This window comes from Crocuta crocuta, unplaced genomic scaffold (genome assembly GCF_008692635.1).
Source record: "Crocuta crocuta isolate KB4526 unplaced genomic scaffold, BGI_CrCroc_1.0 scaffold132, whole genome shotgun sequence".
NCBI lineage: Eukaryota > Metazoa > Chordata > Mammalia > Carnivora > Hyaenidae > Crocuta > Crocuta crocuta.
Genome location: NW_027528611.1, coordinates 3,580,589 through 3,608,098, shown reverse-complemented (window position 1 = coordinate 3,608,098; position 27,510 = coordinate 3,580,589). Strand labels below are relative to the sequence as shown.

Genomic DNA, 27,510 nt, shown 5'->3' with positions numbered 1-27,510 from the left:
TGTTTCTTCCCAGCCATTAGCTTCTCTCACTGCTTGGTGACTCTTGGCTGTTGGAAGGGCTCTGAAATAGGAAATAAAGTCACAGAGTCAAGCAGGACACCGGCCTCGAGTCTCCCTCCCTGTGAGGCTGGGGTGAGTCATGGTCTGGTACACTTGGCCATGAACTGCCGGGCCCCTCCAGGCCAGGAGGCAGAGTTCATGGGTTGGTGATGGTGAGCCTCTCTCCATGCTCTCGCCTGCTGGTTTTGAGCCGAGTTTTCATTCAGGCGAGGTTTGCTTTCTGGCACCAGTCTGGAGTTTGGTTGAGTCAGTGCATTATTCACATTAGCTGCCTTTCACTTGATCTGAAGACAGTAGCCTCAGGGAAGGGAAACATAAGGTACTTCTGTACATTTCTGAATACAAGGCAGATATTCTTTGAGAAATAATGATTTAGCAAATGAAGCTCCCTGTGAGCTGGATCTAGGCAGCCTCTATTGGCCATTTTCTTCAGCTCTTGGGCCTTGATGGTGGAGAAGCAGCATTTGATCTGGGGTAGTGGGATACATTGGCTTTTGTTTGGTCCACTCTCTTAAATTTTGCTAACTTGCAAAATAGGAAGATACCCTATCATAGTTTTCTTCTTGTTTTGGACATGTTATAGTAGAGAAAACTCTGAAAGGTCAAGGTCACGATCTTTCAAGTCAGATCTGAGTTTGAATTCCGTGCTGCCACTTACTGGTTTTGTTGACTTAAATAAGTTACTTAATTTCTGAATTTCTTAATTACTGAATTTCTGAATTCTGAATTTCTGAATTACAGAAGAGTCTCAGTGTCCTCTTCTGTAAAGTCGGCTATACCATCTACTTTGCTGGATAGTTCTGGAGTTTAAGATAATGCATATTAAGTAAAACTATCTGGTAACTAGTAATATTCGAGATCTGAATTTTAAAAAGTATATGGCAGTGTGATATTTCTGAGACGGCAATTTGGAATTTATTCTTTGTTACTAGTGGACTGATGCTTAATGAAATATCACTCACTTAGTCTCTTCAGGGTTTTGTCTTGTGGGGAAGGCACCTTGAAGTGATTGTTTTCCCACCCAGTGGTTAGTTCAGTTAGCTTATAAAGCTCTGATTAAAGGGCAAGTCTTTGGTCCTTGAAACCACATTTTCTTATCCCTTGATTTCCCACACATAAAAGAAAATTGGTCTAAATGGAATAAGAACATACTTCTCTTTTTGGAAATACTGGCCTTTGCCTTCCTCACACCCCTCAAAGACTAAGTGATGCATACTGCGTTAAGGGATGAAGCTGTTTGGGTTTTCCTATGAACGCAGACTCTCCTTTAGCTGATTTAAATCTAACCTCCCTAGCTTTTATCCTGGTTTAGTGGGTTTTTATTGACCTGGATTGTGTCTGGGAATTGTTTTGTGAAAGTACATTTGTGCGTGAAGTCCTGTCAGACACCTGTAGAAATTAAGAAGTCTCAGGTGCCTTTCCTGGGAGCAGAGGTCATTTTCATGAGATTTCATCTTCCTCTTCGACATACGGAGTCTTTTCAGCCAGTCAGCATAAGCTAGTCCAGAACATAGGTCATCCTTAGCTAAGGTGGAACTATTATAATTGTTCCTTTCCTCCCTTTTAAAGCAATTTTAACTTAGTGTGTATGTCATAAGGTGAGCAACAGTCAAATTAGTTTTAGGATAGATCTGTTTCTGTACACTTAGAAATAATTGAGTTTTAGAGCCGGAAGAGACTCGGAAGTTGTCGAACCAGCTGGCTCAATATTCTGATCAGCTTGCCTGGTTGAATCTGAATCCCCTAGCAAGCCTTTATAAAACTTGTTATTTTTTGGGAAAAAAAAAAATGTCAACTCCCAAAAGTTGCGGTGAACTTCATTGGACTCCTCACCCCAATTCACCAGTTTTTAACATTTTGTCGCATTTGCACTCACATTTTCTCTCTAATGTGAGAATAAAATAAATATATATGTTTATTGTTGCTGTAGTTGATGAGTTGATATTTAATCATGGACATCATGACCCTTTTGCCCCAAATTCTTCAGCCTGTATGTCCTAAAAAACAAGGGCATTCACTTGTATAACCACAGTACAGTTATTAAATACAACAAATTCAACATTGTTACAATACTGGTATCTAACATAGAATCTGTGTTTGAATTTCACCAATTCCCTCAATAATATCCTTTAGAGCAAATTTTTTTTCCCTGGTCCAAGATCTAATTCAGGATCATACATAATCTGGAACAATTCTTCAGCCCTTCTTAGTCGAAATTTCATGACATTGACTTTTTCTCAACTGCAAACATTATATCCCTGGGACCAAACCACTGGCCTTTTAGTTAATAGCTGAACACGCTACCCAGTTGCCACAGAGACCAACAACACGGACAGTTGCGAAGAATATAGACCAGTCATTTTGCAGATTTTCCCTCAGTTTGCATTTGTCTCCTATGACTAGATTCAGGTTGTAGTTTTAGCAGGAATGCCACAGGAGTGGTGTTATATTCTTTCCTTTGTAGACATGCTTCAGGTCACAAGGCGCATGATGTCAGTTTATCTTACTTTTTACGATAATAGATGATTGCTTGGTCAAGTTGGCACTGGTAAGCTTTTTAATAATAGTCTTCCTAGGCTTTACCTTCGGAGGTGCTACCTTGGCAAGTCTGGGGTGGGACTTGGTTACTTCTACCCTCCCATGTAATTCCAAAATGAAGCCAGCTGGAGAAGCACTGATCTAGACCAACTTGCCATCTGGAACAGAAATCCTTTTTGCTCACCTGAAAGATTAGCCATCTACCCCTTGTTTTGTTTGTTTGTTTGTTTCTCTTGGTAACAGACTTACTACCTGGCAGCCTCTTTTTGGATTCCACTGATGTTTGGTTTCTTATGCTGGGTGATGCCTGTCTTCCTAAACCTTCCATCTGTTGGTTAGAATTTTGCCTTCTAGAGCACTATAGAGTGAGCCTAGCTCTTCTTCCACAGGGACTCAGTTCTTACGTTTCTCCTGTGTCTTCTAAATCTCAGTAAGCCCACTTTGTCCTTCTGTTCCAATTTTGGTATATTTCTGGGACCTATACCATTGTTGCTACGGACAGCTGAAGCTTAGGTGTTTCTAACTTAGGTATCTATCAACCATGGACAAGAGTACAGTTGGGCTGTAATCTAAGCACTGGGAAGTGATGGCCCAGAATAGTTCCAAGAGGGGAAAAGCCATGGAAATGTTTCTATGTAGTTTCCTACTGCTTGTAGTTTATGTGTATGTTATATAGACAATGCATAAATATAATGGATTTACACATTAAATGGGGTCTCCATATATAAAGGATTTGGGGATCTCTTTTCTTAGAGGTACTGAGTATAGCAAGGGGAAATGAAAATGAGTCTCAATGGGTAGGAATGGACAGTTTGTGCAAACCTTTGGGGGGAAATTGGGGTGTTTGATCTTAGTCTCCTTTCTCAGTCCAAATACATAGTAGTAACAGGATTCTGGGAATTCTTGAGGGGCTCTAGAGTGTGAGAGAGGAGGGTTCTGGGTCGTTAGGAGTCTGTGCTCTCCTTTGGAATTCTTCCCTTTCTTCGGGGTCCATGAATCAATACTTAGTGACTTTCTGCCTTGATAGTTGTCAGGCTCAAAGGGGGAGTGGTAGGTAGAGCTCATCGTGATGGCCTGTGTTCAGTAGTCAAGAGACGGGGTAACCACAGACTAGAAGGGCATTTTAGTTAGCAGACCATGTCTGGCAAGACTGAAGCATGAGTAAGATGCTTTCTACAGTGTGGATTTGAGGACAGCATTCTGCAGAGATGTGGTTAGGCCATTTTTACCAGAGGCTGGAAATTTGCTTGGTAGTGATCAAGACCTTGCTTACAGGAAGGCAGCTTTGTGATAGCTGCCTTAGGTCTAGCAAAAAAAAATAAATGGAAGATTTTCCTTTTTCCTCCTGCTGGATAGGTTAGACAGTTCTTCAGGCCCTCGTGGTGTACCTTTTACAAAATTGAGGGCAGATTATTCTGCCTGTCGGGAGACAACCTGGATATAAAAGAGACAGCACTGTCTGCTTCAGAGTAAACACATTTTTCTGGATTGGAGTTTTAATAAGAATAAGCTGACTTTCTCGGCCCAGCTGTCAAGCTAATCTTGAGATGTAAAGCCCTGCGAATCCTCTTACAGCTTCTTTGGGTTGCCACTCTGCTCTGGAACCCCTGAAAAGAAAGCTCTGGTGCGTTTTGTTGACGTAGCTGCCTTTCGTCCTGAGAAAGTGAAGCGACAGCTCTAAAAGCTGGCCCAGGAAGCTCATGCTCAGTCGGGAACAGGCACTCCAAATGTGTGTCTTAGTGGCTAGTTTGACACCAGGAATCCCACACATGTGTTTTCTGCCCAGTTTCCCCTTCCTCCAGACTTTTAGGTTGACGTGGAATCTGCCCCTTGGGCGCAGTTATAACACAGGAGGCCATTGCTAACTGGCTGTGACCTGTGGCCCAGTGAAGGCTGGCTGCGCTCAGCTGCTCATCTCCTTGAGCCGTGTTTGAGCTCAGTGCTGCTTCCTCTGTTTATCTGTGTGCATTTGCCTTTGCATGTGCCTCCTGCTACCACCTTGTCTGTCCTTATTTCATTAAAACGTTTTTCTTCGCTATCATTCTGGCCTTTTGGGGCCTCAGTCCCAGCACCTCTGGATCTTTCTGGTACACTTGGCGTAGCTGGAAAAAATGATGCAGTCAAATGCCAGATCAAAAGCAGATGGAATTGCATGCATGTTTGGGTAACTCCTGGTCTGTTACTTTTAATGTAATTAATAGAATTAACGCAGTTGTGGAGACGTTTCATTTTTACCTTTTGATCACTGAAAGGTGCACAATATTGACTTGATGGACACACCACCTTGTAAGTTTTGTTTCCCTAAGGTGACAGAAGCCTCCTGAATAAATTTAGGAATCTCAAAATCTTGTGGGAGAATTCTTTTCATTAGTGCATCAAAAAAAGGAGGTCATGGAAATTCCTTTATTCCTGCTCCACTGATACATTGTCAGTAGTGGTAAAAGAAAAAAAACACAATTGAAATGATTAACATTTTGCTTCTCATGAGCAACGAAGCACAAAATTCTCCTGTTCCACCTCAGGTTCTACCTTTAGTCTGAAACAAAATTGGCATTAAAGGACCGTGGGGGGTGTGAATTCGAATGGATGGCCATGTTACAATTTTGAATATTTTGCACCTCTCACAAAGCATTCCAGGGCCTGATTGAATCTTTCTGACATAAAAAACCCTTCCCTGCACTGTAGGTTCCGCATGCTTTGATTGGTGCGGGCTCCTGGAGTAGCCACAGGGTGACATCGGGCCTGTGTTCCTCTGGGACTGGGCTCAAGTGCCTCCCTCCCCTGGAAGTGGCTGTTGGCTGATATCTTGAGAGTGATTTTTGGTGCTCTGCTCTGTTACTGTGATCATTGACTGGTTGATTTGCATGCGAGACGCTATTCAGATGACAAGCTCTTTTGAAAAAGCTTGTGTGTAAGGCAGCCGACATCAACAAATCCAGAATCCGAACTACAGGGTTGACTGAATATAAAGCATAAAACCAGTCGAAGTTTAGAATGAGTCAATGGCAGTGATCTGATTGGCATTCACGGGCACCAGGGCGTTTGCCCAGGGCCCGCCACACTCTCTAGTTCACTCTCCTTGTGATCTGTAGACACTTCCTTCATGGCACACATGAGGAGGCTGTACGCAGGAGGAGGTGACTCCCCTCCAGCAGTCACCGGGACACATCGTGGGTGATCGGAGAGGTTGGGCTTGTTCATCAGGGAGTACATCTGGATTCTGACTGACTCCTCGTAGTCCCCAAATATCGCTGCTATTTTTCTCATTTAAACTTCAGCGGTTTTACGTGTGATCGCCCCCGTTACACTCTAGTCGTCCAGTTACCTTTCTGATGTGATCTACTTGTTAACTCTTTAGAACAACGACAACGAGACGGCCCTGCATTGTGCAGCGCAGTACGGCCACACGGAGGTGGTGAAGGTCCTTTTAGAGGAGCTAACAGACCCCACCATGCGCAACAACAAATTCGAGACACCGCTGGACCTGGCAGCGCTGTACGGGAGACTGGAGGTGGTGAAGATGCTCCTGAATGCACACCCCAACCTCTTGAGCTGCAACACTAAGAAGCACACGCCCCTGCACTTGGCAGCAAGGAATGGTCACAAAGCCGTGGTCCAGGTCCTCCTGGACGCCGGCATGGATAGCAACTACCAGGTAGCGGGGCAGGGGTGCCCCCCGGGCTCAGGGGCCTAATCATTCTGGAAAAGGCACAGGGGCCATGCTGCTGGGCTGTGTTCTTATGTAGCACGTTTCACCCCACATGTCAGACGCTTCCATTCGTCGACTCATTTTAATGTGTCGCTTCAGAGACAAACTCCTCAAGTGAGTCTGTTACTTTTTGTCCTTCTTCTCTTCAGGGGTAATCTGTAGTCATTATGCCCTGAAAAGATGTACTTGTGGACTCTCTCTGAAGATAAGAAACATTTCATTATCTTCCTATACATGCGTTCCCACTGCTGCTGTTTGCCTCCTGCCAAATCCCTTCAACTTGAGCTCTTGAGCTCACTGACGGGAGACTTGGCGTTTCCCTGGGGGGTTAGCTTTCTCCACTCGGGTGAATGGCCATTCTTAGGCTTCATGTTGACCAAACCACATGTGCAGTTAAGGTGGTTTTTCACCCCCAAGTACTCTTCTTATTAGCCCTGCCACCCGGGAAGGTAGACTTTTGAGGAGTTTCGCCAGTAGGTGGCTCCAAGAGTTGCTGCACAGTTATTTACATGTGGCCTGCTGGTAGCACTTTGAACACACTTTGCATATGGGCCACGGTTGTGGTTTCGGAATCCAGGCAAGGAAAGTGGGAAAGATAATGACAGAGAACTTTGTGTGGTTTATTTTACTTTCCCGTCCCTTCTTGTCCATACCCTGTTGGTCGTATGGAGCCACGCCAAACCCGGGTCACTGTTCTGATGACATGCCGCTCTGCGCTCTCGTTTGCTTTCCAGACGGAGAAGGGCAGTGCTTTGCATGAGGCTGCTTTGTTTGGCAAGACCGATGTGGTGCAAATCCTGCTGGCTGCAGGTGAGAGGTCGGCAGCGCTCTTGTTTACACAGCATGCCAGGGTTGGGGTTGTTTCTCCCTAGCCTCCCTGGAAGGGGATTTTTGCTGGCTGCACCCAAACCCAATGTACGTACGTCTCCATTGGTTGACTGCAAGTGTACGAATTGTTCTTGAATAGCTGGATTAAATAGCTTTGGATGAAAAATGTTGGTTGTGCTATTAGGAGCATTGGGTGTCCTGGAACTTGATCCTCTTTGAGGCTGACTTGAATCTGCTCACTCCCCTGGTCCACCTGGTATGCCTTTCTAGGAATTGATGTCAACATCAAAGATAACCGTGGACTGACTGCCCTAGACACTGTACGGGAACTCCCTTCTCAAAAAAGCCAGCAGATAGCAGCACTGATCGAAGGTAACAGTTCGTCTGCCTGTTGGAGCTACCGGGGGACACACTGGCCAAACCAAGGCATTTGTATTTGGTGCACCTCTTTTCTGTCTTCCCGTGTAGATCACATGACAGGAAAAAGAAGTGCAAAAGAGGCAGATAAAACCCCCACCTCCCAGGGACCTCTCATCTCCAGTATGGACTCCGTATCCCAGAAGTCTCAGGGTAAGGTGGCTTTTCTCTACCAGGGCAGGTGCTCTCAGCTTGAAGACTTGAACGGGCTTTGGTAGAATGGAAACATCTTCATTTAAGTAATAATTTCAGGGGGTTGGGAGCACTCAACGAGCTCATATCCAAATGTATTGTTTTATTGGACATAGCTTAGGCCTTTGACTTCGGACCTCTTCTTTTCTACTTTATTTTATTTTCCACATTTACACTTGGCTCTGTGAGGTCTATTCTGGGAAGTGTTGTAGGTGAGATGATCTCAAGGTGAATTCAAACCTCAAGGAAACCCTTTTCTCACACACACTGTCATGCTTTGGGCATAGTTGGCCCACCTTCAGTATTGAACAAGTATCAACTGGTTGGTAGATATGTATACAGCAGATTTTGGTAATATGTCACTTGGCCAACAAATGTGGTCTGGGTGCTCCTTAAACAGTCTAGCCTCTCCATCGATAGCCACAATCTACCTTCTCAGATTTATTGAGCAGCCTTCTGGGTCCTAGGTGTGATGAGTGAGAAAGACAAAGTACTGAATGACGCCTTCCTTCAGACACAAGCACAGTAAAGAAAGCCAGGAGGCCGGAGGAACAGAACAAAGCCAGATCTGAAAAGGGAAAGGGATTTTTCAGAGGAGAGCAGAGGTTATAAGGAGAAAGGGTGCTCAGCCTGTCTCTACTGTGGAGTCCTTGCTACCCCCACCCCCACCACCCCCACTGTCTTCCTTGACCTCATAATCCCCTAGTAATGGGATTAGGAGTTCACTAAGCTCTTAGCTTTCAAGGATTTTACGATTACAGTGTGACTATTTGTCAGAGACCCAGAGATCTCTGGTCCACAACAGTCGGTGGGTTTTCAGGGTCACAGATTTGGACCCCAGGTACTCTGAGGTGTGTAGTTCTCTGGTGAGTGAGTTTAACCTTGCACAGTGCCTCCATCTCAGAACGGCTTCATGGCCCTTTATTTTGTTTGAGCATAGGAAGGTTTTTATTAAGAATTTAAAGGGTCCCTTAAGTTTCCAGTTACACTTGGCTACATTTTATGGTTTAAGTTTACTCTATCATGGTATTAAGGTTCTTGGAAATTTATAAAGGTCTTGGGAGGTATCTCTCCTAGATGTCAGGATTTGCCATGTTGAATTAGAGGAAAAATCTCCTGAAGTGTCAGGGTATAAGGAGCAACTGAAAGTACTTATTCCTATCTGTGGAGCAAAATAGTTTTCTGCTTTTGGTTATTGTTTGTCAAGTTCAGGTTGATGAGGGGCTCTGGGTGGTTGTAGTGGTCAGAGATCCGAGCTTGTGCTCTCCGTCCCTTAACTCTTGCTCTCTCCCCTGTTCAGGTGACATGGAGAAAGCAGTGGCCGAACTGATCATTGATTTTGACACAGACGCCGAGGAGGAGGGTCCCTACGAGGCGCTGTACAACGCTGTCTCCTGCCATTCATTGGACAGCATGGCCAGCGGGCGATCGTCTGACCCAGACTCCGTGAGCAGGGAGGCTGAGGCAGCGGGAGTGAGAGCTGCTGGAGTGAGGCCTGTACGTGGCTCGGGGCTCACAATGAGACGGGTGCTGCGTGGNGGCTTCGGGGGTGGGGGGGTGGGAGGGGGTGTGCCCCTAGTGCCGGCTGCCTTTGTGGAGGCCTGCGTCCTCCTCCCCCATTTTCTGGGACTTTGCCGCACCTCCCTCTTGCTTAGTGTGATTAGCTGTATAGATCGCCTGGAAGTAGAATTTTGGTTTTGCTGATTTCAATATAACATGTTTCCATTGTTCTGTTAGTTTTTGGCCATAGAGCACATCACAGCATTTTATTTCTGTGTAGCCTAGTGGCTGCTTCTGTCCCTGGGGTCTTTGCCATATACTTTTCTCTCTGGAGAGCAGTTCCACAGTGCGAGAGCTCACTGAAGCAAGCTGTTCTCTGCTCTGAGTGCATTCTCACCTTCCATTTGCCATCCAAGCGTTATCCACTTGGACCTGGACAGATTCTGCACTCAGCCGGCTTGTAGCAAGTCTTAATCAGATACCACGTGTGTTAGGATATGACAGCCCTTTTTGTCCTGGCCTTTTCCTTCTCAAGGTCCGCCTTCCCATCCTACTGCTTCTTTCTCTGGTACTTCTGCTTCCACTCTCATAGACTGTTCTCAAGACCTTTTATTTCGGGGCACCTGGGTGGCTCAGGTGGTTGAGTGTCCTAACTCTTGATTTAGGCTCAGGTCATGATCGAGCCCCATGTCAGGCTCCATGCTGTATGTGGAGCCTGCTTAAGATTCTCATTCATTCTCTTTCTCTCCCTCTTCTCTCCCCTCTCCCCCCAGTCCACCCTGGTCACTCTCCCTCTAAAAAAAAAAAAAACAAAAAAAAAACCTTTTTATTCCTTTTTTCTCCCTTGCGGTTTTACTCTGAACCCAAGCCTCAATCAGTGGTCCCATCGAACTTCCTTCCTACATGGCCAGCCACAATAATTCGAGGTTTTGAGCACCACATTTTTACTACACTGGCCATTGCTCTAGTAGAACCCCAGTGGCTCCCAGCTTGAGGCATATTTCCAGGTGTATATTACTTCTTTCTATTGGAGAGGCTGGCCTTTCCCTTTTGGTTTGAATTTGCCTTATGATCATTTTGATGAGCCTTCGATTGCTGAATGATCCTTGGGTTTTTCAGATGTGCTCTGGGAATGGCCTGATGTTTCTTAGTGTTCTCTTTTGTTAGGCTCCTGGAGTGGACCTAGAATAGTCGCAGCATTTCTGTGTGGATTTTAGAAAAGCCCATCAGTCTTGCGGTTCCCCACTAGAGTAGTAGGTATTATCAAGGGCCGATGCAACTCCTGTGAGTGGTGGGAGCACACGTGTATGCCAAGCACCCCTGGCATGCTGCTTCTGTAGACAGAGCTGGTTTGTCTCACTTTCGCCTTAAGCACAAGGAATTAAGCAAATCCACCTGTGGAGTAAGGCATTGTTTTGTGGCACTTACAGGTTATGCCCATTAGAGGGAGCTAGAGACCTTACAAGAAGAACTTAGGGTTCCAAAAGAAAGCTTTGAATAACCAAGTTCCTGTGGGCTTAGCCACTGATTTATAATCTCTTTGTTCCGTCCCACTCCAGGAATCTAGCCATCGAGGGTCTTGCTAAGTAGAAATGGATGCCTCTTGGGGTACATGCTTTGTCATTTTTACTTTAATATGTTGTGGCTGTGCCACTACCTTCCTGGCCCTTAACAGTGGCCAAGGGACTGCTCTACATCTTACAAATGCAGTGGATGGTGTGTATAAATCAGCTCTGCCCTTACAGGTCCCTGGGCCAAAGTTCTCACATTAGAAAAAAGAGACTGCTGCTTCTCTTTTCTTCCAGTGTCCCTGGTGACCACTTCTCGCGCAGGAGGTATTCATATTGTCCTTTCTAGGCTCCTTGAGTCTTGAGAAGGCTTCTAGAATGGGTCCTTTTGATCGTTGTTGTGTTTCATTTTGTCTTTCCACAGGTATTTTTGTCCCAAGGTTGGATAATTGGTGTAGATTATAGGCCTGCTCCTTTTGCTGTTCCCCTCTGTATGAGGTGGCATACGTAAGGGACCAGGGTTGTTCCTGTACTTCTGGAGTAAACACGGATTGGGAAAGCGGGACTTAGTGGGAAATCTGATCTAAGAGCTTTGTTAGGCTTAAAAATACGAACCTGTTTTGAAGTGGTTGCCTTTGGGCATCCATCTGGTTCCAGGGACTATAGGAGTGACTGACCAAGCTAGAATACCGAGTGCACAAGCACGTTTAGCAGAGGGAGATCATGGGTGCCAGATGCCAACTAACCCTGGCGGCTCCTGAGACGCGGGAGACAGCTTGCAGACATCTCTGAGGCTCTCCTGTAACTCGGCATGTGTCCCCACTCTGACTTTTCAACAATACTGCTGTTCTAGCAACACAGTGAACTAACGTGCAAGCTGGGGAATGAGCCTACAAGCCAGTTTGCCTTTCAGGTTCCCGCTCCTTTCCCTGTAGGAACATTGATCATGAAAGGATGATTAGGACTTTGGGTCAGAAACGATGCTGACAGTACCTGCAGGTACAGCGGCAAACCTCTCTGCAGCTTTCTGTCACCAAAGATTGTATGTATGTCTGAAATTGTCTACCCTTGACCTGACTAATCCCTGCTTCAGGGTGTTTTTTGCTGCAAGACAGGGAATGGCCAAGTATGGCCCATAAATAGCTGCCCGTTTTTGTGAATAAAGTTTTATTGGAACACAGCCACACTTGTTGACATGTTTTCTGTGGTTACTTTTGTACTGCAGTGGCAGGGATGACTGCAATCCCTAAAATATTTGCTGTATGGCCCTTTAAGAAAGAGTTTGCTCTTGGGAAGGTAACTGACAAATAGTCCTTTTTTAAATGGGCTGAGATGAAATAGGGTTTTCTGGGATGCCTGGGTGGCTCAGTCAGTTAAGCGTCCAACTCTTGATTTCAGCTCAGGTCCTGATCTCATGGTCGTGAGATGGAGCCCTGTGTCAGGCTCCACGCTGGGCCTCTCTGCCTCTCTCTCTCCCTCCCTCTCTCTCTCTCCCTCTCTCTCCCTCTCTCCCTCTTTACCTCTCCTGTGTGCACATGCGCCTTCTCTCTCTAGCTCTTGCCCTTGCTCGCTCTCTCTCAAAATAAAAAAAGATATATACAGGATTTTCATATGCTAATGATACATAAAAATAATTGTTGAAAGAGGTAACCAAGGATAAGAGACCAGTTCTGAGCTTTGGGGAATAAACCAGAAATTGTGGGTAATATTAAAGTTTAAGCAGGAATTGGTGTTTTTGTCCTTGATTCCCTTTGTCATTACTTCCTTGATAGCTTTGGTTTGTTAGAACTCTTTGACAAGGTTTGCTCTTGGGAGTTCCTCTCTTTGATGTACACTGACAGTTGGCTGCTTTTCCTAGGCTAGAGTTTTATTAGTGTTATGAAGGACATTTTCTGACCAGGCAGTTGCATGCTTTCAGTGTTGGTATTTCTCACTGTGGTCTAGAATATGAAAAAAGTATATAACCTCTGCTACAAACATCCAAAAGTGAAGAGCATGCTGACTGAATTTTGTGTTTGGGTGTGTGCGTGTGTGTGTGTGCGTGCGCGCGCGCACGCACAGGCACACACATGTGCATGTGCAGATACTAAGCCATCTGTTCAGATACTGATCCTTGAGTTTCGTCTCTCAGGGGGATTCTTTACATTACTCTTTTTCATTTCCAAGGGCTAAGAGAAGAATAAATCAGAAAGTTAGATACTTGAAAAAAGAGATCATGAAATACTTTTTCTCTTCTACAGAGGGAACGTCCACCGCCTCCAGCAAAGCCACCACCCGATGAAGAGGAGGAAGACCGTATAGATAAGAAGTATTTTCCATTGACAGCTTCTGAGGTAGAGGCTTGAGGGTTTATTGCCATCACTGAAGTGCGAGTTTTTGGAAGGTCCATCAATGTGTGCTTAAAGAAGCCTTTGCTTTCTTGCTTTCTTAGCGCCTCTTTGGATTAGTAAATTTGTATTGCATTCATCAGTGGTCTGGAACAAGATCTTTCAAAGTCAGAAGTAGTAAGCAGAGAATTTTAATGGAGCCGTCTAGTGGACAGGCCAGCTATCAATCTACCTTGCACATTGAAAGCAAACCACTCACATTTTCCCGGCTCCAGTATCTACACAGTTTGCCTTTCTGCTTTCGTACCCATGTCATCTTTGGACCCAAAACGTAGAGTTTGCCTTTCATCACCATCCTGTAGGCTATGTCATATTAGCAAGCTTTGATGACTCTGCCCCAAAAGTTGTCTTTCTGTTTTCGCATTTTCCGTCTTCATTTCACATGAAGACTCCACCAGGACAAACATGGAAAATGTCATAAAGACTCAGAAGAGAAGTAAGAGTTGTGGAGGAGGGAGGAAAAAAAGAAAGAAGGTTTTTGAGAAGACTAGTGCACCTTTTTAAAAACGAGGTCTTATCATGGGGCAAATAGTTCTACCTCCTTACGGGGTTATACAGAGAAAATTGTATTTTCCATGATCTTTCGATTTCAGAGTGTTCCTTTAATACTTGCCACCCTTCAGAGACCACATTTATTCAGCATTGATTCAAAGTATTACGGGGGCGCCTGGGTGGCTTAGTCGGTTAAGCGTCCGACTTTCGCTTAGGTCATGATCTCACGGTTCGTGGGTTCAAGCCCCGCGTCGGGCTCTGTGCTGACTGCCGGCTCAGAGCCTGGAGCCTGTTTCAATCTGTGACTCCCTCTCTCTCTGACCCTCCCCTGCTCACGCTGTCTCTCTCTCTCTCCTAGAAATAAATAAAAAAACATTAAAAAAAATTTAAAAAAAAACAAAAAAAAAGTATTACGTAATTTTGTTATTTGGTAGCTCATTCAATATCCTGTTGTTCTTTCATTTAAAAATCAGGTAATATAAACTAGTCAGTTAAGTCTCATTACTTTATCCCTAGAAGTAAGAGTTAATGTTTTTATTGTACTTGCCCCAGACCATCCTGTGGGACAGGTTCTTTGATCTAGTATGAATACGTGGAACCAGAAGGATAGCTTTAGTTTAACAAAATGTGTAAATACCAGGAAGCACTTTTAAGAATGTAAAAGTCAGTGTTGGAAATAGGGAGAAGATTTTTATCCTAGGAACAAATTCTATCCCTGTTTCTTTCTATCCCTTAATTACAAAATGCTTATTACCATGTTTCAGGTAAGAGGTCTCTAGAATTACAGCCTCTAGGGTAATAATACATTGCTAGCAGATAGAAGTACGAGGAGCAAATCCCTGCATGTTTTTATATGGAGATTTGCTTCATTACTCCCTTTTTATAAGCGAAAACCCAGTAATATTCATATTCAGTTGGGGGTAGGTCTCATGAATGCCTTATGCCACCTCTTTAACAAGGGCTTGGATTAAAATTTCTAGTACCCACGGATAAGAGCAAGGCTCTTAAAGAAATATTACATAACAAGGACTTTCTATTCTCCTGGTGCTTTTTAGAGCATATAATTTGTTGATAACAGTGTCAAGAGGTAGGGGGAGAAATCTCCCATCTCTCTTCTGGGTGGGACACTCTGAGATACTTCCTCTAGGACTTGCTTCTGAATAGTCTGGAATTCTGGGTCAGTTGGACCACCGCAGTCAGAAGTTAGAAGACCATGAGAACCCCGGCTGTGCTCACTTAGTGATTTTAAGTACCTAAATACAGAGGTAATGCCATGTGGGCCATTATCCTTGCAAGGAGCAGGGCACGTTCTGTTTGCTGTAGTTTGGATGAATAGGTCTTCTCCACAAGTGGACTCGAATCTTCACTCTCTTTATTTCTTATACCATCAAAGCTTTACTACCCTACACCTCATATCCTGGGAGGCACTGGCTCATCACAGTCTAGACTTCTCTTTGGCAAGCAGTCTGCTTCAGTGTTTGTGTCCTATTCCTGAGGCTTGTCACTGTCAGATGACCCACAGAAGGGTTTGAGGGAAGCTGAGTGTAGCTGTCTCCAGAAGAGCTTATCAGATTAGTGACCAGGTCACGAAACTGGCTTCAAGAAATTAAACACAGACACGTGCATGTGCACACACGCTATTGAGATGTTTGTGCTGCACCAAATGGGCTGCCAGCTGCATTGGACTGACCATGATCTTCCCTGTGTTCAAATGTGTTAAACATTCATGGGGAGTTGCAGCTGCTATGGTATTCCTTCCCAGAAGACTGCCCACACCCCGACTGGTCATTCAGTTGGTCACAGTTAGGGGGTGACTGGTAGTAGCTTCTCTCTGCAGCAAAAATTTTGCCTTCCATGTAACAGAGAATGCAGCTTTTTGGCTTTGATTTATTACCAGCCCTAGAAGAAAGAGGAGAAAGGATTAAGGAATAACTGAGTAAAAAGTAGAATCTTCTCTGTTGAAACTCGGTTATTGTCATATTCACTGTGACACAGGACTTCGTGAGCGGGAGTTAGGAAGCCTCCAAGAAAAGCAGTCTGTTGCTTTGTTAGGCGATTTTAATCCCACAGCCGGCAGGAGCAAGGACTAAGAGGAAAAGCTCATCAAAGAAGTTGTCTGGATGTGAGCAGGGGACTCTCACAAGAGAGCTGAAGGAGGGAAAGAGTTCCAAATTGGATGGAAAGCCCTGCTTCTCAGGAAAAATGAGACCATCTTGACCCAGACCCAGAGGCAGTGAATTTTATGGCCCTGGCCCTGCTGGTTGCTGTCTGTGTAACTTCGGGCCAGTCCCCAGACCCCTCTGGGAACTGGGTTTGGGCATCTGCAGAAGGAAAGAGCTGGAGCCAGGTGCTCTCTAGCCTTGACTGTAATGATCCAGGTCCCTCCCGGCTCTAGCTTTTGCTGGTTTTTTGCTTCTCATTGTCATGCCCAGGAGCCAGCACAGAGGGCACGCGGGTCCAGTGGGCCTGGTTTTCCAGATGGAAGTCATCAGCTGTCCTGCTTGAGAAGAAAGGGTGGTATGGGCCGGGCGTCCACGCTGTCAACTCCCTTTCAGAGAAGCATGCCTGGGGCTCTGCGAGTGCCTTTGCTGTGTCCAGAACACTCACACGCTCAGCTTTCCAGGGCTCTGGCTCAGCAACGGCCGTGGGTGTGTAAACCTGCAGAACACAAATTCCTGTCTGTAAAGCCGGTGGTATTAAGTTGACACTGTATGAACTGCTTAATGGTCCCTCTTTGTTCCCTTAATTGTGTTCCCATGAAGAGGTGAAAGGAATAAGTAATACAGGCAAATGGCTTGTTGTAATGAAATAGCTTTTAGCTTCCAGGTGGCTTTCAGTGAGTGGAAGTTCCTGCTGTGCTTAGCAGAATTTCAGAAAGAGACTCTCGTTCTGCCTTTAGAGTGTCAGCCTTGTTAACAAACAGGAGCTGCAGTCTCTCACTTAGTCTGAGGCTCCTAGAATCCTTGATTCTCGTTAGGCTGTAACGCGGTGAGCTGTATCTCCAGGAGGCAGGACCCCGATGAGTCACAAGCCTGGTTCATTTCCAATGAGCTGTGGGACGTGTCTGAAGGACAGGCTGCTGCACGTGCCAAAGAATCACATTTGTAGGGTACCGTTATTTGTTAGGTGGACTTGGGAATCCCTCTGACCCCCTCTGTTCATAATATATCACTTCTCCTAGACAAAGTGCCCAAGATTGTGCTTTGCTCTACTCTTCTAATAGCTGGTCTATGATTATTCTTAATTTGCCTGCAAAACACATTGGATTCTTAGGACAGATGGGGCAGAATTGCCCTCCAAATTGAGGATCTCCATTCCCTCTCTCAGTGTGATGATGGTGTTTCCGGCTCGGTGTGGGAGGATGCGCGGCTCCTTAGGTACTGTGACCAGTTGTGACCTGACCCGGCTGGCAGGCGTGGGAGCCCGCAACCAGCTGGTTCTCTCTGCAGAGACACTTGGCTGCCTGGGTCACGGATTTCTCCACAGACAGAGCTGCTTTTTCTCATTGAAATGCACACTGCCTAGCCACTTGACTCTCTTCAGAACAGAGATGGGTGGACTTAATTTAAACTTGTATTACTGTAAATGCAGTAGGAAGCTGGCTTTTGAGAGAAACTTCCCTGTAACCCCCAGGACCTGTGGAGAAAGGCTTACAAAAATAGAGAAGGAAGCACTTTGTTTCCAGTAAAGGTCATTCATTCAGGGTCAGTCAGAAGTCACTTGATGCCCTCCTGAGAAGGTGGGAAGGATTCCAGCCTTGGGGGAGTACATGTGCGCATGAGGAAAGAATCGTGAGGAGCGCATGAGGAGAAAGGAGGCCTTTGTGATGCCCCATAGCTAAGAACGGCTTGGAAGCGACTATCCACCCCGAAAAGCCCATGCAGAATACCCTGATGATGGGAGAGGCAAGGGAGGGAAGAACCTTGGATACAATGAGGTAAGGAAAGGGGAGTGTTTTAATCAAAGACCATTGAGATTTGAGGTGCGGGTGCATATCCAGAAAAGCAGTTGTGGTTCCACGTGACACTTGAGTTATTTAGCTTCTCCTCCCGCCCCCTTTCTTCCTCCCTGGTGAAAAAAAGGAGCCAGGGATCTTGAATTTGTTTAACATAATCTGCCTTGGTGTTAACCACCCACGTGAGAAGTTCTATGGTGTTTTCTCTCGTAGGTCTTGGCCATGAGACCCTGGGTTCAGTCAGGGGCAGCCAGGGATGAGGACGAGCACCCTTATGAGCTTTTGTTAACGGCAGAAACAAAGAAGCTGGCATCCGTGGACGGAAGACCGAAAGGTATGCCCCCACCCCAACCCCGCTCCCAGCAGAAACGACCTCGAAAGGATTTTTAAAGTTTGTGATCCTGAGTGGAAGGAGAGGACTATGTCCCTTGGGAGTTTGGTGTCATAGGAGGTGGGGGCTGTGGGTGCTAACTATGACCTTTCACTGTCAGTGCCCTGTGTTAGAGTCGGCTTGCCACCCTTCAGCCCGCAAATCAAGGTGGTGGGTAGGTCAGACCAGGTGAGAACCGTGGGAGCAGAGATGGCCCTCAGTGTCACAGAGGTTGGTTTGGGGTCTCAAATCATAAACCCTCAAGTGAAGGCTGTGGAAAAACAAACCCAACAGGTCAGTCCCTTTGGGTGCAGGCTGACGGCACAGACTCTGCTTTGAGTCCTGACCTCAGAGTGAGATACTCCTGGGGAGGGGCCCGCAATTGGCTGCCACCCGGTAACTAGAGTGCTCTGTCGCCTTGGCCTACTTTCATTGCCTCTGCAAAATTCCGTTTCCTCCGTGAGGGAGTGAGTGCCGCAGAACCAAGAGCCGGGCGGACGGTGTAAGCGCAGTCACGGCAGAGGTGAGCGCGCTGCTGGAGAGCGTGTGACAGCCCCGTTCTCAGGAAGGGCAAGAAGGGGCAGTGCCATTCCCCCTGCAGTTTGAAGGAACTTCTGTGGCCTCCCAGCTCTTTATACCTCTCAGGTACTAGGTCCCTCACGGGTTGTTATTTGTGCCTCCTTTAATGCTAAGACACTCACGGTTCCGGTAAGGAAGGGGGTTGTGGTGGGTCCTGTGGAACCCCCTCTACCAAGCTTATCAGAGGGTGGGGGCGGCAAAGAGAGCATGTGCGTATGCCTGTGACGTCGCAGGCCTTGTTTTAATGGTCCTGTTTACGAGGTTCCTCTTCCAGCATGCAGAAACTTTGTGGCCATTTTTATAGTGGTGGTTTTGTTTTGTTTTCTTCTGGCCTCCATTTGGAGCTTTTTTAAAAAGTTATAATTTAAGTACAGTAAAACTTCCCCCTTTCTGTGTACAGTCTTGTGAATTCTGACAGATACAGTTATATAACTGCCGCCACAACCATGATACAGAACGGTTTCATCACACCAGAAACTCCCTTGTGTCCCTTTATAGCCCGTCCCGCACCCCTGACCTCTGCTTTTATGTCTGTCGCAAGAACTGTGCCTTTTCTGGAATATCCTATACATGGGAACCCTGCAGTATGTACCGTTGAGTCAGGCCCCTCTCACTTAGCGTAATTCCATTCGAGATTCGTCCATGTTGTTGTGCGTACCAGTAACTTGTTCCATTTCATTCCCAAGTAGTATTCCATTGTACGGACGCACCACAGCTTGTTCATTCTCTAGTTGAGGGGCATCTGGGTCATGGACAGTTCTTGGCAGTTACAAATACAACTACTACAAACATTTGAATACAGGTTGATGTGTGAACATTGGTTTCATTTCTCTTGGGAAAACACTGGGAATTGGATTGCTGGGTCCTAGGTGAATATGGGCTGCACTTTATAAGAAGCTGCCACACCATGTTCCAGAATGCTTGTACCGTTTTGGTTTTCTGTCAGAGTTACAGTTGCTGTGTATCCTCCCCTGCACTTGATATTGTCAAGTTTTCAGAATTATAGTCCTTCTGATAGGGTACCTAGTGATATTTCATTATGGATCTGATCTGCATTCCCCTAATGACTCATGAAGCGAACACCTGTTAATGTGACTATTTGCCGTCCATATGGTTAATGAAGTGTCTGTTCAACTCTTTCGTTCATTTAAAAAATGGGGTTGTTTGTGTTCTTATTATTGAATGGTGAGAGTTCTTTATACGTTTTATACACTATATCAGATATGTGATTTTCTCCTAGTCTGTGATTTCTCCTTTTATTCCTTTAACAGTGTCTTTTGAGGAGCAGAGGCTCTCATTGTTGATGAAGTTCAATGTGGATAAGTGGATAAGGTCACAACTACTTTTTCCTCTATTTTCTTCTAGAAAGTTTGTAGGTTTAGATATACATTTAGATCTGTGACCCATTTTGAATTAATTTTTGAATACAGTGTGAGGTATGGGTAGAAATTCATTGTTTTGCACATGGGTATCCAGGTGTTTCAGCATGATTTGTCAACGACCCTCCTTTTCTTGCCTTTGTCTCGTCGTTATTCTTTTTTTTTTTTTTAAAGTTGGGTTTTTTTTTTTAATGTTTTATTTATTTCTAGGAGAGAGAGAGAGAGAGACAGCGTGAGCAGGGGAGGGTCAGAGAGAGAGGGAGACAGAGACACAGACTGAAACAGGCTCCAGGCTCTGAGCAGTCAGCACAGAGCCCGACGCGGGGCTCGAACCAACGAACCGCGAGATCATGACCTAAGCGAAAGTCGGACGCTCAACCGACTAAGCCACCCAGGCACCCTGTCTCGTTGTTATTCTTGTTCAGAATTGTCTTAGATAGTCTAGTGCCTTTATCTTTCCATACAAAAATTTAGAATGAGCTGGTTGATTTCTATGCAACGTCCTGCTGGACTTTTATAGGGATTGTGTTGAGTCTATATAATAATTTGGGGGAACTATCTTAACTGTAATGAGTCTTCTAATCACACTAGTGGGCTTTTAATTAAAACATTTAGAGCAAGTAGAGTAGGGCACCAATGTGCTCTCTAGTTGTTTAATAATAAATCATTTAAAATTATTTAAAAACAAATTAACCCTTAGAGAGTAAGTAATTAATTTAATGCTCTGTTTGAACCTGGTTCTCAGGGAAGAATTTTTAGTACCGAGGAGGGAGATTATAATTCTTCCTCTCTTTCAGAGGCTCGATCTGGACCCACTATAAGGTAGCTGGCTCAGCCTTTGGAAGGAAAGAGAAAGGCAGACAAACTTCATAAATGGGAACTGGTCTCCTTGGCTTCCAAATGCAGGAATTTTTTTTTTAAGTTTAAGATTTTTAAGTTTATTTATTTATTTGAGAGAGATAGAGTGTGGGAGGTGCAGGGGTGGGGAGGGAGAGAGAGAATGCCAAGCAAGCTCCACGCTGGCAGCGTAGAGCCTGACACGGGACTCGAACTCACAAAACCGTGAGCTGAACCCACGAGTCAGAAGTTCAACTGCCTGAGCCACCCCAGGTGCCCAAACTGCAGGAATTTTCTATCCCGAGTCAAGAGAGATCTTTAGGTTAAGGAGGGAACTGCCACGGAGGACTTAAGGCCTCCCATCTATTCCTCCTCTGCTTTGGTTTCTGTTTAGCTCTGCAGTACTGGGTTAACTGTTAAAAGAGTGGGTGGTGTGGGAAGCTGATTTAATTGAACCGCAGCCTGTGGGGTGTGCCTGCTTCCAGGCGAGCTGCTCTGATCACTCAAAGAGCTTTCCAACAAAGGAGTTGAGGCATTAAATATGAAAATGGGCTTTGCCAGTTTCTCTATAGGCCGGAAGGAATACCTGCTAGAGTTAGGAAATGTGAGGCAAGTCCGCAGACGATCTCATGGATTAGTATGTAGTCAGTCTTTTCTGCTTTTCCACTAATGTCCTTATCTTAAGCAGCTTTTAGAAATTAATTCATCAGTTCTCAAAAAGGCCATGTTAATGAGACGATCTAAGATTTCAGCCCTCCTTACTATAATTCAAGAACATACAGTATGAGATGGGATGGGAGATTGTTTAAATTGCATTTTAAGAGTACATTTGTATTAGCTCACAGGAAAAAAAAATCAAACAATACAGAAGTGAATACAAGTAAAATGCTCGAGTCTCATCACCTCTTAGCTACTCACAGCTGTTTGAAGACCATAGATTGAAAGTGTAATCTCCGCTTCAGGCCATTTGCTATCTTTACTTAAAAAAAAAAAAAAAGTGACTATGTGAGATTGTTTTGTTTTTAACCTAAAATATATTTTACAAACTACTTACTCTTTTTTAATGGTTGTTAAACATCCCATGGCTCAGGGCTCCTGGGTGGCTCAGTCAGTTGAGCGTCCAACTTCGGCTCAGGTCATGATCTCACGGTTTGTGGGTTCAAGCCCCGCATCGGGCTCTGTGCTGACAGCTAGCTCAGAGCCTGGAGCCTGTTTTGCATTCTGTGTCTCCTTCTCTCTCTGCCCCTCCCCTGTTCTCTCTGTCTCTCTCTCTCCCTCACACACACAGAAATAGACAAAACATTAAAAAATATATATATATATCCCATGGCTCATTTTTCCATTCTCCAGTAGATGGATATTTATGTCGCCTCCAGTATTTCTCTGTTATGAATCAAGCTGCTGTGGACATTGTATATACCTATTCTTACATGCTTATAAGAGTATTTCTTAAAAGACATTGATAGAAAGTAGAATTAGCCAGTCAGCATGCAGGTACATGTCTAGATCTAACTGTGGAGCTGAATTGCTCTCCCTCGATGGTTTATGAGCACATGCTTTCCCATTCCTTTGCCAACTTGGGGTGTTAGCACTTGTGAATGTTTTTCACCATGGTAAGCCAAAAAAGTGTCGTTTGTAATTGGCCTTTGCCTGATCTAGTGAAATTGAGCACCTTGTTCATTAGTGTTATATAGTCTATGAGTGGCCTTCCCCCGCCCCCATTTTTCTACTTGGAAATTAATTAATGATAGCAGAAACATTTCCTATAAATACTGATAATATTTGGCCAAAGTGATACTCAGAGAAAACTTTATATCCTTCCATTTATTTGTTATAAAACAAGGAAGACTAAAATTTAACCAGAAGAAAGTAACACAGAGGAATTAATAAAGATAAAAGCAGATAATATATACTTCACATACTTTATGGTGTATGTGTTACATGTGAGTTAAAGGAAAAAATAAAAGCAGAAATAATGGGGGCGCCTGGGTGGCTTAGTCGGTTAAGCGTCCGACTTTCGCTTAGGTCATGATCTCACAGTTCGTGGGTTTGAGCCCCGCGTCGGGCTCTGTGCTGACTGCCAGCTCAGAGCCTGGAGCCTGTTTCAGAGTCTGTGTCTCCCTCTCTCTCCCTGACCCTCCCCTGCTCATGCCGTCTCTCTCTCTCCTAGAAATAAATAAAACATTAAAAAAAATTTTTTTTAAAAAGCAGAAATAATGAAGTTTTTAAAAAGAAGCAATAAACTTGACCATTAGAATGAAAACTTGTTTTTTTAAAAGATCTCTGATGATTCTGATCAAGAAAAGAAAAAAAATACCCACAACGTGTAGGAGTAGTATATAGAACATATATAAGCACAGGTTTAGAGATTTTAACATAATAAGAGAATTTATAGGAATAAATTTTTGTGGTTAGTTAGATTGCTCCCATCCCTTAGGATGAACTGTGGGAGCCTTACTGGTCCATCACAATGACTGATCGAGGTGGAGTTTCCAGTAGCATTTAGTGCTTGGTGACTAAATATCTTGATGACAAGGTATGCGTGATAATCTGGTAGTTGGCAGATTGCCATTTATGTCTGTAGCTATAACAAAAACTGACAGAAGTAGAAAGCAGCCAATGAAGCAGAAAACTCATCCCTCTACATAGGCACTAGGCCCAGATGGTTTTATGATAGTTTTATACAACTGGGTATTCCTCTGTGATTTAAATGATTTCCAACACAGAAGTCTTCTGAAATCCATATTCAGGGCTAGCATAACTAGCAACGAGAGCACATTTCCAGTTTCATGTAGCATAGTCATTTATTTCTCTTTAGCATTTAATTCTTTGCCCACTGGACACTCTGGACATACTGTTTAGAGAAACTGGACAACTTTCCAGGTTTTATAGCAAATGGGAAAGTAGCCAAGAGCTCTAAAAATCATTGTTCTCTGTGGTGCTTTCTACAGCATCTGCTAATAGTGCTTAGGGCTAGGTGAAGTGCTTACTTAGCTTAGGACAGTGATGAATGATTATCTGGAGACAGTGATACATGTGGACTCTTTGGCATGCAGCTACACTCTGAGGTTTTTTAGATGGAAGTAAGTCAATATTCCTGAGAGCCATGCATTTAGAGCTAAGTGAAGTTTGTGCATGAACATGAAGACCTTGATCCTCTTGGAGGGGAAGGAAATGTTATTTTATCTTCTCCTCTACTCCCATGTCCAAGCGCTGCCAGTTCCTGAGCCTTTAGAAAAAATGTCGTATAAGCCTTGGCCTTTCCCTTTGCCAGCTTCAGATTCTCAGGTATACTTCCAACTGTAGTCCCGTTTTATTATTTGGTTTAGTAAGACTTCAGGAAGAAGACTGTGTGGGTACCTGTATTCAATCCATCATCTTTACCCAGAAGTCCACGCTAGCTTTTCATGGAGTAAGTTTGAATGCTTTTCCCAAAGGCAAAAATAATAGGATAGGATAGGATAGAAATGTATATATGAGACAGCTTAATAATTAAGCCTTGTCTTTAACAGCTTCCTCTCCTCTCACCTTCGTGCATTAGAGGAGCTCCTGCCAAAAGCCCTACTGTTATAACTGCCCTGCTCTTATCAATTTATAATCCTGATTTGGAATAGTTTGCTTTTCTTTCCATTGTGGAACAAGTCCAAGTCTTGTGAGCTATACATCTGTATTTTCTTCCATAAAATATATACATATATACATATGGATACATGAGACATACATAAAATACGTGAAAGGGCAGAATATGTTAAATTTTTAGAAATTGGTGTAAAGTAAATTTGGGAGTTCAAAAGATGGATAAATTAGGGGCGCCTGGGTGGCTTAGTCAGTTAAGCGTCTGACTTTCGCTTAGGTCATGATCTCATGGTTCGTGGGTTCGAGCCCCGTGTCGGGCTCTGTGCTGACTGCCAGCTCAGAGCCTGGAGCCTGTTTCAGTCGGTGACTCCCTCTCTCTCTGACCCTCCCCTGCTCACGCTGTCTCTCTCTCTCTCCTAGAAATAAATAAAACATTAAAAAAAAAAAAAAGATGGATAAATTATGTTAGTGCAGGATATCAGGGAAGACTTGAAGGAAGTGGCATTTGAGCTAAACCTCAAAATAGAGAATTCTATTTGATAGGCAGAAGTAAGGAGGAAGGAGAGAGCATTCCAGCCAGAGGGAGTGGCATCAACAACAGTAAAGTGTTGGGAGATGATAGAGCTCATGTTTGGAGAATGGTAAGTAATCCAGCTTGACTCGAACAAGGAAGTGCTTGTGTAGAGTATTGGATCTCAAATGTCAGTCATTATTACAAAGACAGTGCAGTGTTGTTGAAGCTTTTTGAGTAAGATGGCAGGATTGAAGCCATGCTTTACATGCCTATAATTGTGTAATCTTTGATTGCAGCTGGGAGAGACCACAGGCAGGAATACCTTGAAGCCAAGAGACTTCAAGGAATCTCTTGAAGGAAATTAGGGTACAGTAGGAAGTGGTTCAAAGGAAGGGTATGGATGATAGAGGTATTGAGGGGGTAGAATTAACGGGACCTTACAATCAAATGTGGAAGAATTAAGTATTAAGGATGATTCTTGGGTTTTAAGCCTGATTGTTTGGGAAAATATGGTGCAGCTAACAGAAATAGGGGCTTGAGGAGGGACATGTTTGAAGAAAGAGGTTAAGTTCAGTTTTGAATACGTTAAGTATATTCAAGATAATGAATATTGCGAAAGATAACCCATAAACAACTTAGAAATCTGGGTCTAGTGTTCAAGAGAGATAGAAAGATTAGAAATGCAGATTCAGGGATAATCCAAGTGGAGATGGTGGTTAACATAAAAGATAATCAGCTGCTGAGGCAGAAACTAGAGAGGTTGAAGAAGTCAAGAATATAGCACAAGGGTAAAGAAACATAGATAACCAGGATAATGCACTGTCACAGAAGCCAAGGCTGAATGTGATGGAAACCCCAAAATAACTGTTTTTTTAAATAGGACAGAAGTCCAGAAGTAAGAAGTTGAGGGCTAGATGGCAGTTCATGATGGTCAAGGAACCAGTCTCTTTCTGCCATTTCATGGTTCCAGATAACTCAAGTTCAAGCTGTCAGCACAGGAAGGAAGAAAAGAGAGGAGAGAACTTTAAAGATCGTTCTCAAAAGTTGTACATACCACTTTCTCTTAGAACCCATTGGCCAGAACTTGGTCACGTGATTATACCTAACTACAAAGATGATGGGAAATGTAGTCTTTAATGTAGGTGGCTGGGAACCAATCCAAAAAACCCCAATGACCAAGGAAGAAGGGGAGAGTAAGTACTGGGGATGATGGTAAACTATGTCAAATGATATAGGAAGAGCTAGAAGCAATGAAGACTAGAAAAAGGGTTCAGCAGTTAGAAGGCTATTGGTGAATTCAAGATGGGGAGATACTTCCATGAGGTAGGTGGGAAGATATCAAATTATCCCCAAGTTTTGACTTGGGTGGTATTGAGAATAGGTAAGGAAGTTTGTCTGATCTAAGTCTTCTCAGGAAATTGATGTGATTACCCAAGAGTATAGGTACTATGGGAAAGAAGACAGTCTAAAAAGAATGGGAGAAATGAGGAATGAATCTTATGGTGATAACATAGTCCTCAAGAGATGAATAAAAGGGTGACTGGGCCTGGTAGTGAACTTGGATTCTTGCTCTACCACCTATTGGCTGATGACCTTGAGGAAGTCATTTAACTTCTTTAAGCCTCATTTTCTCCATGTAAAGTAGGAATTCAAATTTTTACCTCTTGGTTGTAGTGAATATTAAAAAAGAAAGTGCTTAGCAGTGTGTCAAGCATAGAATAACTAGTACCTAATACACTGTAGCTATTGGAAGCCAGCTGAGGTCTCAGTTGTTTCTTGAGTATTCAACAGGGCTCAACATTCCAGCAACTGGAGGAGAGAAAGCAAATGGTTGTGAATACCCAGTGTTGGAACTGGCAAAAGATCAAGGGAAATAGAGATGGCAAGTGTGCCTTAAATTAGGCACGGTTAAGTATCATGGCTGTTTGGAAACTGATCCAAACAGAGCTGGTATATTAAATAGAGAAGTTTGAGGGGCCACAGAGAGTGAACAGACTCTACAAGAGAAGTTTAAGGAAATGGGGGAGATGGGATGTAATCAGGACCAAGACAAGGTAGAATAGTCTGAATCCCAAAGCTGGGCTGTGCCTGTGGATACTGCAGTGGGTGGAGGTTCCTGACCCGAAGGTTTTCCCACCATGCTGGCACACGTCACCTGAACTAAACTTGCAGGTACTGGACCCTCTCTGGCATTTGAGTGTTATTCTCTCATGTTTATAGGGCCAGTTAGAAGAAACCAATCTCCTCTGCAGAGTCGAGAGAAAGGAACTCAGCCTGTGTGTGCAGCGTTAGCATGAAGAGCAGCTCGGAAATGGTTGTAAATGAAAAATGATGATAATGATAGCTACGCTACCATTTAATGAGTGCTTCTTATGGGCGGCCATGTGCTGAGTTCATCTACACTGATTAGGTCATTGTATATCTCATGACAAATCTTCCGGGTAGGGGCTATTTTTATCACTGTTTAATACATGAGGAAGAAGTTTGGTGTTAGAACTGGGTCTTAAGCCCTAGTCTAGCTGAATCCAAAGCCTGTTTAACCACGAGGTAAAACCATTTTGTCCAGAGCCCTGCTGCTCTTCACGTTCTTAGCTTCATAGACCTAGAAGGGAACTTAGTTCATCTAATCAGCGTCAGATCATACTAAATGTCAAAACCATAGACAATGC

At 44.2% G+C, this 27,510-nt stretch overlaps 1 protein-coding gene across 5 annotated transcripts in view; it reads left to right on the top strand.

Moving 5' to 3' along the window:
• Positions 1-5,964: 5,964 nt before the first annotated feature.
• Positions 5,965-27,510, top strand: part of ANKS1A (ankyrin repeat and sterile alpha motif domain containing 1A) — a 97,262-nt gene continuing 75,716 nt past the window's right edge. For all 5 annotated transcript variants that reach the window (XM_077754926.1, XM_077754925.1, XM_077754924.1 and 2 more), the window contains exons 1-7: positions 5,965-6,253; positions 7,042-7,117; positions 7,406-7,507; positions 7,604-7,705; positions 9,045-9,241; positions 12,993-13,085; positions 17,800-17,920. In XM_077754926.1, the coding sequence (XP_077611052.1) occupies positions 6,050-6,253; positions 7,042-7,117; positions 7,406-7,507; positions 7,604-7,705; positions 9,045-9,241; positions 12,993-13,085; positions 17,800-17,920 (895 nt within the window). In that variant the 5' untranslated portion in view covers positions 5,965-6,049. The remainder of the gene's footprint in view (positions 6,254-7,041; positions 7,118-7,405; positions 7,508-7,603; positions 7,706-9,044; positions 9,242-12,992; positions 13,086-17,799; positions 17,921-27,510) is intronic.